The sequence below is a fragment of the Protopterus annectens genome, chromosome 2.part2 (genome assembly GCF_019279795.1).
Source record: "Protopterus annectens isolate FY-2018-M chromosome 2.part2, PAN1.0, whole genome shotgun sequence".
Classification (NCBI taxonomy): Eukaryota; Metazoa; Chordata; order Ceratodontiformes; family Protopteridae; genus Protopterus; species Protopterus annectens.
Genome location: NC_056730.1, coordinates 714,912,813 through 714,930,049, shown reverse-complemented (window position 1 = coordinate 714,930,049; position 17,237 = coordinate 714,912,813). Strand labels below are relative to the sequence as shown.

The 17,237-nt window shown below is 39.2% G+C and overlaps 1 protein-coding gene across 1 annotated transcript in view; it reads right to left on the bottom strand.

Moving 5' to 3' along the window:
* The window catches only part of ERAP1 (endoplasmic reticulum aminopeptidase 1), a 1,476,217-nt gene that overhangs the window by 68,367 nt on the left and 1,390,613 nt on the right, over nucleotides 1-17,237 (bottom strand). Inside the window, exons 17-18 of the mRNA XM_044064113.1 lie at nucleotides 5,808-5,948; nucleotides 5,625-5,706 (exon numbers count right to left, since the gene is read on the bottom strand). Coding sequence (XP_043920048.1) covers nucleotides 5,625-5,706; nucleotides 5,808-5,948 — 223 coding nt within the window. The remainder of the gene's footprint in view (nucleotides 1-5,624; nucleotides 5,707-5,807; nucleotides 5,949-17,237) is intronic.

Here is a 17,237-nt window from a genome sequence, read left to right as displayed (position 1 = left end):
TTGTTGTTTCCTTCTAAACAAACTGGATCCTCAGATTGCTGAATACTTGCATCCAGAATTCCAAAGTTGTCAGGGTCATTGTCTTCTTTCATATGGATTGAATGATCTTTGCAGAAAACAGATGCATCATTTCCTAAATGTGTTTATTTGTTCTATGCCTAACATTATTTAGCTCATCAGTCCAGTCATTAATATATGAAACAACAGCTCTCCAAGCCATGCCAATTGCACAAGTGCAATCATCATCCTTAAATCTAGATTTACTTCTAACAATGGTAAGCAAATCATCCAACTTTTGACACGAGGAACACAGATCACCAGTGTTATCAGCTGTTACCTTTAAATATGCATAACATTTATTACACTGTACAAGATATTTGTCCAGTAGCAAATCATTACTTGCATACTCATTTAAGGAATCCATATTTAGCTTCAAACTAATAAAATATTGTAACAGAAAAGAATAATCAAAAACAGTAACCACAAAATTCAAAGAGAACTTAAATCAACTTCTATGACAAAAAAAAAATAATCACACGAGCAATATACAACTAAATAATAAATTAAGTACAGTAAAGTTGTTTGGTCACACAAGTTCTACAAGCCAGACAAAGTTGTAATTCCTTTATGTCACGAGTGAAGGTGCGCAGTAGCATCTGCTCACTATCGCTCACAGTTGCACTTCTTTTTAACAGTAAAGATCAATAAATCACGAACCAAGGTAGGATTGTTTAGATATGCTCAGGACAATGGAAATGAAATTGAAACCTAACTATTGTTTTAATGATGAAAAAGGTCTTAAAGTATTTAATTATTCTAATGTGGAAATTGATAGCATGGTTGCTAATGTTTTATGCATTTTAACTGATTTTACATTATTTCTCTGAAAGTTGAATTTTAAGGTCATGTTTAACAATGGTATTAAACAACAGAAGGAATTTAATATGGCGAGTACATGTATTCCACCCCTACACCCGTTACTCTTAATTTATGAAAAGTCTGTGAATTACATTTTAGGGTGATGATTTTTAACAAGAACAGGTGACCTAAGACTGTTTTCAACTTGTGTAAAGAAGAAATGGAGGTGTTGCAACTACTTAGAAGCCAGCATGTTAGAGTTATGAAACCGGATAAAGGGGATGGGGTTGTACTCATGGACTTGGTGGACTATAATGCTAAGGTTAGATGCTTGCTTGAAACTAATACTTATGAGGAAGTACCCTTAAATGAAGTAAATGGTGCTAATAGGAAAATTTACGCTAGTCTGAATGATAAATTTACTGATAACCGGATTGGTACTGAATTATTTAATTATTTTTATCTTAGTATCCCCACTATACTAGTTATCTTTGGGGCACCTAAAATACATTCAAACTTGTATGATCCACCTTTACGCTCCATAGTTGATGGGAGAAACTCCACTACATCAGCATGTGCAAAGTACTTAGATACTAAATTGAATCAATATTTAGTGGATGAAATAAGAATTTGTAAAGATTTCTAGGATTTTTTTTAGGTAGGGTAGACAGTATTAATTTTGATTCTAATAACATTTTGGTCACCATAGATGTGAAGGACATATATAGTGTAATGCCTCAGGCAATGGGTACCCGATGGACATGTGATTATTTAGAAGCTAAACGGGTACCCCAGGAGCAGGTTCGTTTAATAGAAAACCTATTGGAACCAGCATTACATAATAATTTCATCACCTGCAAAAGAAAGGACTGGCAATGGGTCTCCCTTGCGGTGCAGCTTTCGCGAATACTGTTATGGTACATTGGGAGCGTAAGTTTTTGGATGGGTCCCAGTTTCATAATTCCTTCCAGTTATATACCTGGTTTTTGGATGACATTTGTATCATCAGGAAAGGTACCATGGAGGAATTGGATCATTTTTTTTTACCTTATATTAGTAATACAACTGAATTTTTGAGGTTTTACCATGAAAAGGACCTAGAGAAAATAGCTTATTTATACGTTCTATTGGTTAAGGATACATATAATAAGAGGTATGTTTCCCGGATCCAGAGGAAATTACAATTCTCTAGTTCCCACCCCTACCATGAAAAAAGAGCTGTGGTCAAAGGGCAGTTGACCTGTGCATGGTATCATTAAGGATGACTTTTTGGTGGAATGTCATTCAGTGGTGGGGATGTTTGAGAGTAGAGGCTATTCCAAGGAGATCTTAAACAAATTCTTAACTGAAGTTATTAGTAAGAGGGAATGTGGGTATTTTAAATCTTTCCTAAGAGTGGATAGAAATGGAGTGGTAGCCCCTACAAATATCGAATCCAGTAGTATGGGACTTCTTCTATCAGCTGCTTCAGGTGTTGAAGGAAGGTACTGCCGAGGAAGGGCTGAGTAGTGCTCAGAACAGTTATGAAACCAGTTTTATTACAACATATTTTAGTGGAATCCAGACCCTCGAATGGATTCTGAAAAGAACTGGACATTTTAATGGAAAGTAATTTATTCTGAGTTAAAATAGGAGAACAACCTGTTGTGATTTATCGTAGAGGGAAAAATTTGAAATGTGTCTTGGAAAGGAAGGAATATGCTGCAAGTAAAAGTCAATTTTATAAGGCATGAACAAATGTGGTAGGTGTCAAGTTTGTAAATGTGTCAAGGAAGGGAAAGACTTTACGGTCTGTGGTAACCAATTTAAGTTACTTGGAAATTTTAATTGTGAATCTAGGGGGGTTGTATATTTAGCCCAATGTGACGTATGCCCCTGTTTTTATGTGGGGAGGACAGACGGCAAAGTGAAAGAACATATTTATGAGCATGAGTATAACATCAAAAAATGCATTATGACAAATGTCCTTGCTAAACATGTTTGCGATTTTCCAGGACACCATTTTAAGTATATGGTTATCAACCAGGTCAGTGTAGGCTATAGGGGTGCACCCAGTAGCCTATTACTATACAAGAAGGAAATGTCATGGCAAATGGTATTGGATGCTAGTAAATGGCCTGGGCTCAATGAATATATTTCTATTGCTTGTATTTTAAAACTTAAAGCACTGAACTGATAAAGGGAACAATTTTGCTTAATTTTTATTTTAACTAGTTTACACGTATTTATTTATATATCATGATCTTAAGAAGTACATGGGGTATATGTATATGTTTATTTTATGCAACTTGTAACCAGACTAACCTGACTGTACTTGTTCTCCTCTCATCTTGGAAGCTAAGCAGGATTGGGACTGGTTAGCACTTGGATGGGGTACTGTCTGGGAATATCAGTTGCTGCAGGCTTAACTATTTGACATTTAAAATATTAAATATTTAAGTATTTATAAATAATTAAGTATTTCTACTGCCCATTTTATTGGCTATTTTGTTTTTCAGGCCTATTTTTAGATATGAATTGTGTGTTCTTATACTGGTGTTATGTAATTTATATGTTTATATTTTTGTATGGTGAGCACTAAATAAAAGAAATATGCTGCTTTAAGGAAGGGTGTGTGTGTGTGGATTAACCTATGGGGTTGCTTTTGAGTGTATTTAAACAGGGTAAACAAGTATAGGATTAACTGATGAAGTTCATAAGAAGTAAACAAAAATGCTAATCTTTTTTATTTTGTGTTTATTAAAGTTCAATAAATTGTAGTTTTACTGTGGATCCACCTGAGCCAGCTTTTGTTTGGACTTTGTTTGTACATGGCCTTTGTGTTTCATTTGGTGTGTCCTTAACCAAGCCACCAAATTCAAGTCTTCCTAAGCCTCCTTTGCGGGCAGAAATGACTGGCACTGACGAGTACTCTAGCTGAAGAACCAGGAGATGGGCAGAATGTGCACCACAAGACAGTATACAGAGTGGTAGCCAGGAATGTACTGCCTACAACACCCTTGTCATATGCTCACATGGAGGATGGATGTGAGCTTGAGTCATTGGTAGTCAAGGATGAACTGCCCTACTGGAAAATCTAAAGGACTATTTTTGAAATGAACTTACCTCTACCAGGGTAGGGCAATGGCCAGCTCTGACATTTCTGATTCATATGGCAGTGCTCTGGCTGAAATATATCCAACAGGATTGGATGCATGCTCCCTTGAAAATGAAAGCATCTGAGAACAAAGTGCTGAATTCTGATTAGTGCAGAAGATGGGCCCAATTACTGACTGACAAGGAGGACCTTAGTGTTACATCTACAAATTGCCTTTTTTACTGCAAGCCGCGATTAACAAAGAATAACAGACTGTAAATTGTGATTTATTTTTAAGCAGTATAATTGTACTACATGTCTGCCACACTCCCTAGATTAATTTGCAAAGAGCAGAAATGTTATTTAAGCAGTCTTCTATACCAAGACACCTGAATTAATTTCCCATCTGAGATTACAACTAGCCTTAATTGAAGGTTTCCTATTACCTGATCGAACATTTAGGTTAGCGAATACCCAAATGTTGATCTGGTAATAGCGAAAACAAAAAAACCCCGGGAACGGACGATTTAACTCAGGGAAAGAATTCCCTTGACCACTATGGGGATTTTGCTCCCTTCCCCACTGTAGAGTGATCTCGGAGTTGGTATATTTGGTAAGGGTGGGTGTGGGGGGCACAATTTTTTTTTTCCTGTGGCCGAGGGAATTCATTCCCTACATTAAATCGGTCATTTCCTGTTTTAATTTTTCGATATTACCAGAGCGATATTTAGGTATTCGCTAACCTAAACTTTTGATCAGGTAATATAGTTGCTTAATTGAATGCTAACAAGATTTGTATAACACATTATTGATAAAAAAACAAAGCTTCTATGAGGCTGTATCTTTTTTTGTTTGTTTCCATGACCTATCCAATGGCTACTCCTCCTCCTTTGGACCCAATTAGCCCGGTTGTTTCTACTGGGAGTGACGGCCATGCCCATTTGCACCTTAGAAAGTACAACATACCTACAGTCATTTCAATCGCTGGCAAAGGCAAGAGCTTCATCAGCCCATTTCTTCCCTCAGGAGGAGGGGATAGGTTGAAATAGAGCAAACTCACTGTGTGATATTGAACAAGAGCCAATCCCAAACCCAGCCTAATCCCTCCCTGCAGTAACGTCTGGCTTCTCTTGAAGCTGCTGTTTTGGGGGCTTCCTATGCAGGCATAAGCACTGTTAGGGGACAGCCTCTGTGGTTTATAAGTGGCATGACCCACCCAACTCAATGACTGCTACCAGCAATACCCTCCCTTGGAGTCAGTGTGCAACGGGTCATATCGCATCCTTCCCTCCAAGATGGGAAAGCTGGCAATAGCCAATAATCCTCACACTCCCCTTGCCTTGCTTCTACAGCACCCGAGCCAATAATCAAACTCAGTTTCTCTTGGTTGTAGTCAAGAGATTTATCCTTCTACACCATGCAGCAGGAAGAAGATTATACTTTTTAAACTTTACCATGATAACAAACAGTTCAAATACTAGAATCAGCACTATTTTTCTGACATATGTCAACATCACAGGTACCAACAAGGGAATTTATTGATGGCTACTAGAATCTAGATAAAATACCTTTTTAGTAATCAGCAGAAGATAGGATCTTCATCATTCTATCACAGACTTTTGTTTATTAAAAAGAGTAGAACTTTCAGGGTCAAACAGAAAATACAATACCGCCTTTACTAATTTCTTACCTCATGAAGCATTTCGCGTGTGGAATATTGGTTTGTAACTCCAACCACCATGTGTGCTAATAAATTGGAGCCGAGTTCAAACCTAAAATTTGAAGCGATTGCTTGTTAGAGGCATGTATCACACAAATTTATTTCAGATTCTAACAATATGCAGAAAATATTTAAAAGTTCTCTGATACTTACTTCTGGACTAATTTATCCCAATTTTTCTTGAGAAAATTCCAAGATAACTGAAATCCTGAAGGATTCTTGCTAACATACACAACAATAAATGGTAGATCCTGGGATTTCACTACATCTCCTTTCAAGCTTTCTTCCATTAGCCTAAAGATAAAAACGATAAGCATAACGTTAGATGAAATCATGGTAATAAACATCACAGAGACTGTAGCAAGTTTTAACATGAATTGTTTACTCTACATGGTTTAACCTCAGAAATGTATATCATTAGCAATGATGTAATTGTGACCAAGTACTCCACACTTGAATACTAGACAAAAATGCTCTGCATCCTGGGAAATTATTATCAAGACATGCAAAGGTAAGGCAATAGAAAGAATTACCATTTAACTAAAAAAGAGCATTACTTCATGTTGTTCTTTAAACTCACAATAGTATTCCATTAAAATAAACACAGCTGAGATATAAACTATAAAACTGCAGTGACGCATCTGACATCATTTTTAGGCTGAATGAGAAACAATTGAGATAAAAAGGCTACGTGTGCTGCTTGTGCTCTGGCCATTGAGTGTAATAAATGTTGAAAAATTATATACATCAGACATTGTTAAATTGTGGGACAGACACATATCTTACAGACTGGAGATATTTTCAAGATAATCTGCCATTAGCCAACCACAGAGGCATGTTTCTGTCAGGAACACTGCTACAAATATTATTTCAAAACAATAAAATACATTTCAGTCAGATACACTGCTACAAATATAATTTCAAAACACTAAAGTATGCTGTAATTATAATTGTAGCAGTGTTCTTGACTGAAACATGTTCGTGGGGTCAACTGGTGGTATATTGTTTCTTTTTTTTTGTCACCTGCTTCTGTATGCATTTTGATGTTACAGACATTTAATATATACTACCAGCATGTCATATTGCATGTACTGCTACTCTGTGTATTCAATCAATCACCATAACTAAACATTCACACATATTCACAGAAAAAAGAAAAAAATGAAACTTAATACACTGTACATGCAAATAAATAAATAAATATACAGGCCTCATAAAAAAACAACTGCACCCACATTAATAAAATCCATACTAACATATTTTATAAATATCAGAAACTAAACTAAACATACTCATAAAAAAATGGTACTCCGTCAATTAGAAAATGGCATTTCCAGTAAAACCAGACATAAAGCTAAAATACTAAACTAAATAATATTAAATTAATTAAAACACAAAACATTACACCCTAAAAGTTACAGCCATATCCTTCAGTACATAACTACAAAAATAACAAACATTACCTAAAACATTAAACAACAAGCATTACCTAAAACATAAAAAAAAGATTAAATCATACCATAAGTATAGTAGAAAACAACTCACCAGACAGCACATTCATAAGTATCTATATCAGTTTATTGAACACACTACTTACCGAACATCTCTTCTTCGAACTCTATTAAGCAAAATCTTATTCTGTCGAATGATCGTTTCAGTGAAGTTTTTTCCCAGGGGGAAAAAACAGTTGGTCAACCCAGCGACCACAACAAAAACAGCATTATTTAAAACCCACCCATGTGGGGGACCACACCCCCCTAACTAAATATACCAACTCCGAGATTGCATTACCATGGGGAAAAGGGCAAATCCCCGATAATGGCGCACTGTTTTTTTCCCCTGGGAAAAACTTCACTGAAACGATTGTTCGATGGAATAAGATTTCACTTAGACTAGTGTGTTTGATAAATGGATAGGGGCCCTATTCATAAAAATCTAGGCAGCTTTCTTAAAGTGATATTCAGTACACAATTTGCACAGTTTCTGCAGCCCATGGAAACAAATGGAAAACAGTTATCTAGAGTAAAATAATTCATCTATCAGTGTCAAATGCTGCCTTGTATTGGAGGTGAACTGAAGTAGTAGTCGTTAAAGATGTCTGATGAACAAAATAATGCAATGCATAAGAGTTTAAATAAAAAAAAGTAATGTAATTCATACAGCCTAGCTTTATTTAGCAGCACAATCAATATAACATATTTGAATGTAAAAAGTGGATTAGGGTCAGAAAAAAAATGTACTACCCGCCAGTAACAAACCATGTGCAACATAACAATTTGAAAGCAGTAAAAGACTGCTGTCTTAATTCTACTCACCAGCTTCCTTATATTTTCTGCTTTATTGACTGTCTAGCTTTAACCACCAATGCTGCAGCTCAACTCCAGTGTAAACCAGCATTTAACACACTGAGAAATGGAAAAACTGATGTGCCTGCTGAAGCAATGGAATATTAATCAGCATGAACATTTTTACTAATATTGATAAGCATTTGGAAAAAAACACTGTTACCACTGCTGAAGCTGTTGAGGGAAGTAAATGAAACTGTGAGCAAAACCTTCGACAAACCACCATGGCTCAGCTGCTAAAACCAATAACTTTAGTAAACGTATTAAAACACTGGGTGACAAAAACTATTAAAAACAAAGACAGAGCAGGAGTAAATTGAATTCCGATAAGCGCTTTTGGCTAAAATAGCCTTCATCAGATTGTGATTCATTTCCTGCTACAAAATCTATTTGAAAAACCAGGTAGCCAATCTCGGGTTTAGGATAGGGCCACGTCCTCTTTAACAACCAATGGTGTGACCTCCAACCATATTAATCCTCATAGGGAAAATAGACAATCACGATCTTGGGTCAGGCATATGTCCTCGTCATCAGCCAATGATGTAACCTCCACTCATGGCTGCCCTGTGAGTCAAGCCTCCTTGTATAAACCAATCATCAGCCTACTTGCTTTGGGATGGATTACAATGGAACTACATTGTTTAAGCCCAGATTGCAATGTGCTTTCATGATAGCGATCCAGTCTACTTCTCTAATTACTGTCCAATTTCTTATATCCCCTTCTCTTGATGTTATTTAAATGCACTCCAAAGCTTTAAAACTAAAACTATGTGTGAGGTTATGAACAATGTGCATGGCGAGCACAGTGTTAGGGTCGGCGTTCCTTATATCTCTCAGAGGACATAAATCTGATCTTTAAAGTTCTAGTCAATTATCTCTGTGTAGGTAGCAGGACGCCAGATAGACTAGATGTTGAGTGTTACGGTTCCCAAATGAACTGGAAGTATAAGTTCTAGTAGAAATAAAATGGACTTGGATTAATTTCCTGCTTCAAAAAACCAAATAGCCATTCCCAAGTTTAGAATAGGGACACATCCTCTAACAACCATTGGAGTAGCCTCCAACCATATTAGTCCTCAAGAGCAGAATACCCAATCATGAACTTAGGGCAGGGTCATATCTTCTTCTTCAACCAGTCATGTAACCTCCAATCATGACTGCCCTGTGAGTCAAGCCTCCTAGTATGGACCAATCATCAGCCTTCTCGCTTTCAGAATGAGTTTCAACGGAACTACGTTGTTTAAGCCCAGAGGGCAGTGTGCTCTCATATTAACAATCCAATTTATTTCTCTGATTTCCATCCAGTTTCTTATATCCCTTTCTCTTGGTGTTGGTTGAATGCACTCCAAAGCTTTGAATTTAAAATTATGTGTTGGATTATGGACAATCTACATAGAAAGCGCATTATTATTTCAACAGATATTTTACTGAAACAATCCAAACTCTAGGCAACACTCAAAATGGTATTAACAACCCCATATCAAATCCCACCCATACCCATACCATAGAACAAAACAACTCCTTTAACTTTTCCCTACACCCAGTATCCACTAAATCCATCACTAAACTCCTGAAAAAAAATTAAACCAACCACACTAGCAGCAGACAAACTCCCAGCTGACTTCCTTCAGATAACAGCTGAGGCCATAGCCTATCCTATATCCATTCTCATAAACAGGTCCATAACTGAAGCCGCAGTACCCACCTTGTGGAAAATATCACATATAATCCCACTCCACAATGGAGGCAAATACCTATTACCAATTACCGGCCAATAGCAATTCTATCACCCTTATCAAAAATATTGGCGAGAATAGTTCACTGTCAACTAATGCAGTACCTCCTGAAAAAACAACCTACTATCTCATTCTCAACACAGCTTTAGACCCTCACATAGCACCACCACAGCACTACTTTTTTTACCAACTTAGTCAATCACCACAGAAACAAGGGACAATTCGTATATGCCTTATTCCTAGACTTATCTAAAGCCTTCGACATGGTAAACCAAAGCATGCTTCTTGAAACACTAACTACCCTTAACATACAGTCTTCCACTATATCATGGTTTACTAACTAACTATCAGGTCAAAAGCAAGCAGTTCCCTGACAAGACCAACTGTCCTCCCTTTTACCAGTATCCATCGGTGTCCCCCAAGGGTCCATTCTTGGTCCTCTGCTATTCTCCCTATTTACAAACCAGATAGCTGCATCCTCAGTCTCTGCCACAGCAGTACAATACGCAGACGACACCACCATTATAAATACCGCCCCAAACATAAAGGAACTACTAACCATAACTCAAAAAAACTTCACCTTAGCAGAAGCATGGTTCACCAATATAAAACTTCTTCTTAACTCCCAAAAGAACAACCTAATTTTATTTGGTCCTGGTAAAACTCCACAGCTAAGCAATGATTTCATCATAAACTCCAAAGATAACATCACAATCACCCCAACAACCCACACAAAACTGCTAGGAGTAGTTATCGATAACCTCAGATTTGACATTCACATAGCACAAACAATCAAGAAAGTAAACAAAAAGTTGGGTCCCCTTTATAGAAGCAAACATTTCATGACCAAAAATACAAAATCCACAATCGCTAGGACCCACCTCTTATCCATCCTACTATATGCCTCCCCCATTCTGACAAATCTGCACCATTCCAAACTTAAGATGGAATCTTGCTACAACAAGATTGCCAAGTTTGCAATGGAGGCTTATCATAGATCCCACCATTGTCTTGCCCTAAATCAGCTCAACTGGCTTGAGCTCCCCCAACTACTGTTACTTAATCAACTCTCTACAGCACACAAATTGTACTACCTGCCCAACAAAACCCCATCACTAGAGCATCTAATTCAGCCCTACACAACCAACAGAACCTTAAGATCCAGTAACCAAAACCTTATAAACGTCATAAAACACAGAAATGATGCTAGTAAGTCTCTCTCCCAAGTCGCATTACTACTACAACCTCTGCCTCCCAATTTAAAAGACTCCTCAAAAGCCACTATTCAGACAATTGGCTCTGCTCCTGTGTCACCCCAGGTTAAGCCAAACCACTGCACTGTTGCATGAATTCATCTGCTAAAGATCACCAATAACTTCCTCTAGTTACCCAGGTATACCTGCTCTACTCCAAACATATGGGCTCATCAGATTGAACTTCTATTCAAATCTTTTATACTTTTTTCTCAAATACTATACTAATTCTAATATCACAAAGTACCACAGAATAACCTTACTACCAATAATGCTTTAAAAACCTTTTCTACTACTTTTTCAGAAATACTGTACTACTGTCAATCTTACAATGTACTGCATATAAACCAACAGAAATGTTAAACTATCTACTACATGCTTAAATGAGTCTGTAACTTATTTGTATATTGTCCTTTGAACTAGATGTTAAAATTCTGATTATTGCATGCTTTAATGTAGACATACCAGAAATGCTTAACTCTGTCTACCATACACTGAAATTAGTCTGTTATGTCCTTATACATAGTCCTGAAAACAAGATGTTAATATCTGAATATTGCATGTTGAATTACAGTAATAGATGTAAATGAAATCCTCACTTGTACTATACTGTATGTGGAGCTTTTTTCCCCGGGCCGCCGCTGAAAAGGGACCTGTGTCCAGTTGGACTTTCCCGGTTAACAAATGTAAAATAAAATAAATAAATAAAATAAAATTATTAGGGTCGGCATTCCTTATGTCTCTCAAATGACGTAAAATCTGATCTTTAAAGTGCTGGTCAGTTTTTCCTATATAGAAAACTCTGCATAGGCAGCAGGAAGCCAGGTAAACTAGATGCTGAGTATTACAGTTCGCAAATACATTGAAGATGTAGGTTCTGTTGGAAATAGGATGGACAAATATGTTGCTGCTATCTATGGAGGTGCACGCTTTGCACCAGTGACATCTGAAGGTACCTTTTCTATCCGAGAGTGCCTGATGACCAAAACCATCCTTATTGCATAAAAGACTTTTGATGTTTTGCTTGTTTTTGTATGAGAATCTAGGGTAGTCCCCTACGATGTTCTTAATCTTCTCATCTGCAGTTAGGATAGGCCAATATTTTCTGATAGTGTCACAGACTTGTTTGTTGTCAGTACTATATGTTAAAGAACACTTAAGCTGCATTTTGTTAGCTCTGTGCTTCTTGAGAGGTAAAGGAGTCACTTGCTCATTGTAATACGAATGCCCGTTGTTGCTTCTCATGGTGTTAAAATTGGTTGCCAGCCTAAGATCCAAATCTTGTAAATGTAAATTGTGATACAACTTGTCATACTCTGTTTGGAAATCATCATCATTAGTACAGAGCCGAGAGATCCTTAAAGTCTGATTTTCCAAAATATTACTGAAAATATGACTAGGATGCATACTTTGGCGATGCAAATAATGATTCCTCCAAGTGCTTTTCTTGTGAAGGCAAGTCTGTAGACCAGTTTCAGGATGTAGCATAACCTTCACATCAAGAAAATCAATTATTTCCTTAGAATGGCTAACTTTAAATTTAAAAAAAATTCCAAAAAACTGGTGCTGTTGTTCAGATAATCAGTGAATAGAGCCAGTTGACTGGCATCTCCTTTCCACAGAATAAAAATGTCATTGACAAAGCGTCTATAATAGAGAAAATGTTGATGCCAAGGGTTGAGGTCACATAGTATTTTCTTTCTCCCATTGGGCTAATGCTAAGTTCGAATAGCTGTTGGCGCACGGGGTGCCCATGGCAACCCCCCAAATCTGCAGGTAAAAATCCTGTCCATAAATGAAAACATTGTTTTCTAGCACCAACCCTAGTAGGGAGCAAAGGAGATCCGTGGATGTGCCTGCATGTTGTAGAAAGCGGCGAATAGCTTCAGTGCCAAATTGATTCAGAATGACTGTGAACAGACTGTTAATGTCCATTGTAACCAAGAGTAGATTTCTCATGTGCTTCAGATCCTTAGTTCTCTTCTTAAGATCAACTAAAAAGCTACCAGTATCCTTGAGTAGCATATTAGCTTGTGGTAGAACTTTTTTCAATTCATTCTCAATGTACATCGAAAGGGGTTCTGTTATCCACCCTCTCCCTACCACTATAGGACGTAGAGGTGGATCTACAAGGTCCTTGCGGATCTTAGGGAATCCACTTATGGCTGGTATTGTGGGATGGAGTACTGCAAAAAAGTCATACAAGTCCTTGCTCAAGTGTCTGTCCATTAACAATTCATAAAAATCACTATTAAAGTTATTGATCATCCTTTCAACATCTCTTCTATTTAATTTCTTATACGTGCGTTCATCATTCATCATAAGTTGTATCTTGCTTGTGTACCATTCAGAGTCCATTATCACGATACCCCCTCTTTTGTCGGCCGGTTTATAACCAGGTCTTCCCTTTCTTTGAGTTCTCCGAAAGCATCCTGTTCTTTCCATGTCATGTTATAAAAACCTCCTTTCCGTTATCCAACCTCTCTTATCTTAGCCATCTCAGTTTCGCAAAAATGTATAAACAGCTTTACTGTAAGGTGATTCACAGGTGTAAAATGACTCGGTTTCTTATGCCGTGAAGAACAATGATCAGTCCCTGGGCCAAACATCGATTTGAGGGTAACATTCCTTCCAAGTAGCCTTAAGTCTGTTACAAATTAATTCAGACATGATGATAGTGCTGGTATAAAACTCATCCCTTTAGTGAGTAAAAATATGTGTTCAGGACGTAGAGCTAGCTGGCAGAGGTTAAATACTATGTTTACATCGGTTTCTTCCATTTCCTTTCTTGGCTGTGCGCGCTTGGATTCCAGTGGAACTGTTGTTTGACAAAAACCGGTAGAGGCCAATTGAAGGACACATGGGCTGCTTCTTCCTTAGGTCTAGTCCCTAACATGGAGAGAGTATTCAAAGATGAGTAGCTATTTTAGCACCAACTTTAAAGTCCTTGGCTCTACTCTTGTCTAGGTGGCAGCTCTTATACATGTTTTATTAAAAAGAAGTTATGTTCTTACCATAACGTTCCATGTGAAGTGTTCATCTCGCCTTTGTTCTTACTCCGAGTCGGCCGCATCACAAGCTCTACATCTCAGAGAAGCTCGAGACCAGAGTATATCCCATGATCCTCCCTGCTACTCCTCAGATCTAGTTTGCAAGAAACCAGACCGCCGGTCATCAACTGCTCTAAGACACTCACACTCACACCTGTAACCATATACACCATAAACTAAAAGCATAATGCCATATGGTGGTGTACCATATCCGCAGGAGGACACAGATTAATTCACCCCAGAAGAGGGAAGGGACCCCGACCAGACTCTAATCTTACCAGTTCTTCCAGAACGTGGTGGGGGGAGGAGGGAGGGAATGTAAGAACAAAGGCGAGATGAACACTTCACATGGAACGTTATGGTAAGAACATAACTTCTTTATGTGAAAGTGTTCAATCTCGCCATTTGTTCTTACACATGGGTAGTGTCCCTAGCTCCGTTACCCTGGGTGACTCATGGAAGTACGTTCCTGAGCACAGTGGAACCAAAGGATGCCCTGTCCTTAGAGACCCTGTCCACCTTGTAATGAGTGATAAACGTATGAGGTGTTACCCACGTTGCTGCTGCACAAATTGTATCCAATGGTAAGCGAGCCACATGTGCTAAGGAAGTGGAAACGGCCCTAGTAGAATGAGCCTTGGGCTTGAAAGGCAGTGGTTGATTCGAAACAGAATATACAAAGTCTATACAATCGGAAAGCCATTTAGACAAGGTACACTTGGTGACTGCCATGCCCTTTCTGTTGTCTGCAAATGAAACAAACAGTTGATCTGATTTTCTGTGATTTTTAGTCCTGTCCAGATAAAATCTCAGTTGCCTATGTACATCCAGTTTGTGCAGCATATATTCCAATTTGTTTGAATGATTCTTGAAGAACGTGGGAAGTTCTATGGATTGGTTAATGTTCAACATAGAACAAACTTTGGGGAGGAATGATGGGTTCGTGCGCAAGGACACTCTGTCCGAGTGGAAGATCAAGTACGGTGGCCTAACTGATAATGCGTGTAACTCCGATATTCTTCGAGCTGAAGTGACAGCAACAAGAAATAGAGTCTTCCAGGACAAGAACTTCAGGAAACAGGATGAGGCTGGTTCGAAGGGTGGTAACATAAGTTGCGACAGCAACAAGTTCAAATTCCATGGGGAAATTGGATCCCGAATGGGTGGATGAAGGTGGAAAGTTCCTCTCATAAAAGCCTTGCAAAGCCTGTGAGACATAATAGAAGAGCCCCCTTCACCAACATGGAAGTTAGATATGGCCGCCAACTGCACTCTTATAGTGGAAGTAGAGGCCCCTTCATGAAAGAGTAAGGATAAGAACTCCAAAACCTTATGAAGCGGGGCTACCAAGGGATCTATACGTTGACCTGATGCCCAACATGCAAAACGTTTCCATTTACTCCTGTAAAGTTTTCTAGTGGAGGCTTTATGAGAGGCAACCAGAATGTGCTGTACTTCAGGAGAGAAGAGATCCAACCTGGCTAAGCAGGGAAGCGGAGCAGCCAAGCTGTCAGTTTGAGGGATTGAAGGGATGGGTGAGGAACTCCCGACGAGTGAGTCAATAGATCTGGCACTGGGTCCAGCAACCAAGGTTCCTCCATCTGATGGGCTCGAAGAAAGGGGAACCATATCTGCCAAGGCCAATATGGCACTATGAGGATTATCGTCCTTTCCAGGTCTCTGGCTTTCTGAAGAAATTTGGGTATTAACGGGGCAGGTGGAAATGCATATAGGAGACCCGGGGGCCAATCGTGCACTAGTGCGTCCCTGGGGACACCGCCCAGAGGGGGGAGTAGGGCAAAGTAGCTTCTGCATTTGGCATTCAATAGGGATGCAAATAGATCACAGCAAGGCTGGCCCCATTTGCGGAAAATCATTTCCACCACTTGCGATTTGAGGGACCACTCGTGGGGCAACAGGATGGCTCTGCTCAACCTGTCCGCAATGACGGTGGATGACCCCGGGATGTGCATTGCCACTAGAAAGTGACCCGTGGACTCCGCCCACTGCCAAATTCTCAGGGCCTCTCTGCATAATGGGTAAGACCTGGTTCCCCCTTGCTTGTTTATGTACCAGACCACCGACATGTTGTCCGTCTGAACTGCTATCGTTCCCAGAAGTAAGGATGTGTGGAAGTGTTGCAATGCTAGAAACACCGCTCTCAACTCCAGGACATTGATGTGCAGGTTGTACTCCAGTTTGGACCATTCCCCTTGGACTGTTCTTCCCTGAAATATCCCCCCCACCCTATCAGGGAAGCGTCCGTGGTTATTGTAACTGTAGGACTGGGTAGGACAAATGGGCGAGCTATGGTGAGATCCTGACTGTTCACCCACCGTAGCAGATCTTGTTTGCAAGAGTTCGTTATTAGTATTTTGTGCGATAAGGGTAGTTGTTGGAATGACCATTGCGCGAAAAGCAGCCATTGGAGAACCCTCATGTGCATTCTGCCCATAGGGACTGCAATTAGAGAAGCCGCCATCATGCCCAGAACCTTTAACACTAGTATGGCTGGAGCTTTTCTGTTCTGAAGAAGAAGGGTAACTTGTTCCCTGAGGGCTGACATTCTTACTTGAGGAAGCGTTATCAGAGTTAACTTTGTATCTAAATCTGCCCCGATGAATGAGATATGCTGTGAGGGCGATAAGACAGATTTTCCGAAATTGATCGAGATTCCTAAATGGGAACAAAGGTCGACTGTGTAGTCCCTGGCCTGTACAAGACGATGCTCGGTGGTGGCGGTAAGGAGCCAGTTGTCTAGATATGGAAACACTCGGAATCCTAGCCATCTCAAGTGAGATGCCACTACTGCCATGCATTTGGTGAACACCCTGGGGACTGAGGTGAGACCAAAGGGCAGCGCTTGAAATTGAAAATGACTGGCTCCCAGGCGGAAGTGCAGGTAATCTCTGGATGGCCTGGCCATTTTGATGTGGTAGTATGCGTCCTTGAGATCTATAGAGCACATCCAATCATCCTTCTGTAAGAAGGGAAGGATCGACTGTAGCGTGACCATCCGGAACTTTTCCTTCCTTACAAAGGTGTTGAGTTTGCTGAGATCCAAAATCGGTCTCCAGTCCCCTGTCTTTTTTGAAACTAAAAAGAACCTTGAGTAAGTTCCGAATCCTCTTTGGTCCGCCGGGACTGGCTGGATGACTCTTTTGTCGAGCAGCTTTGAAATTTCTACTGCTGCTGGATT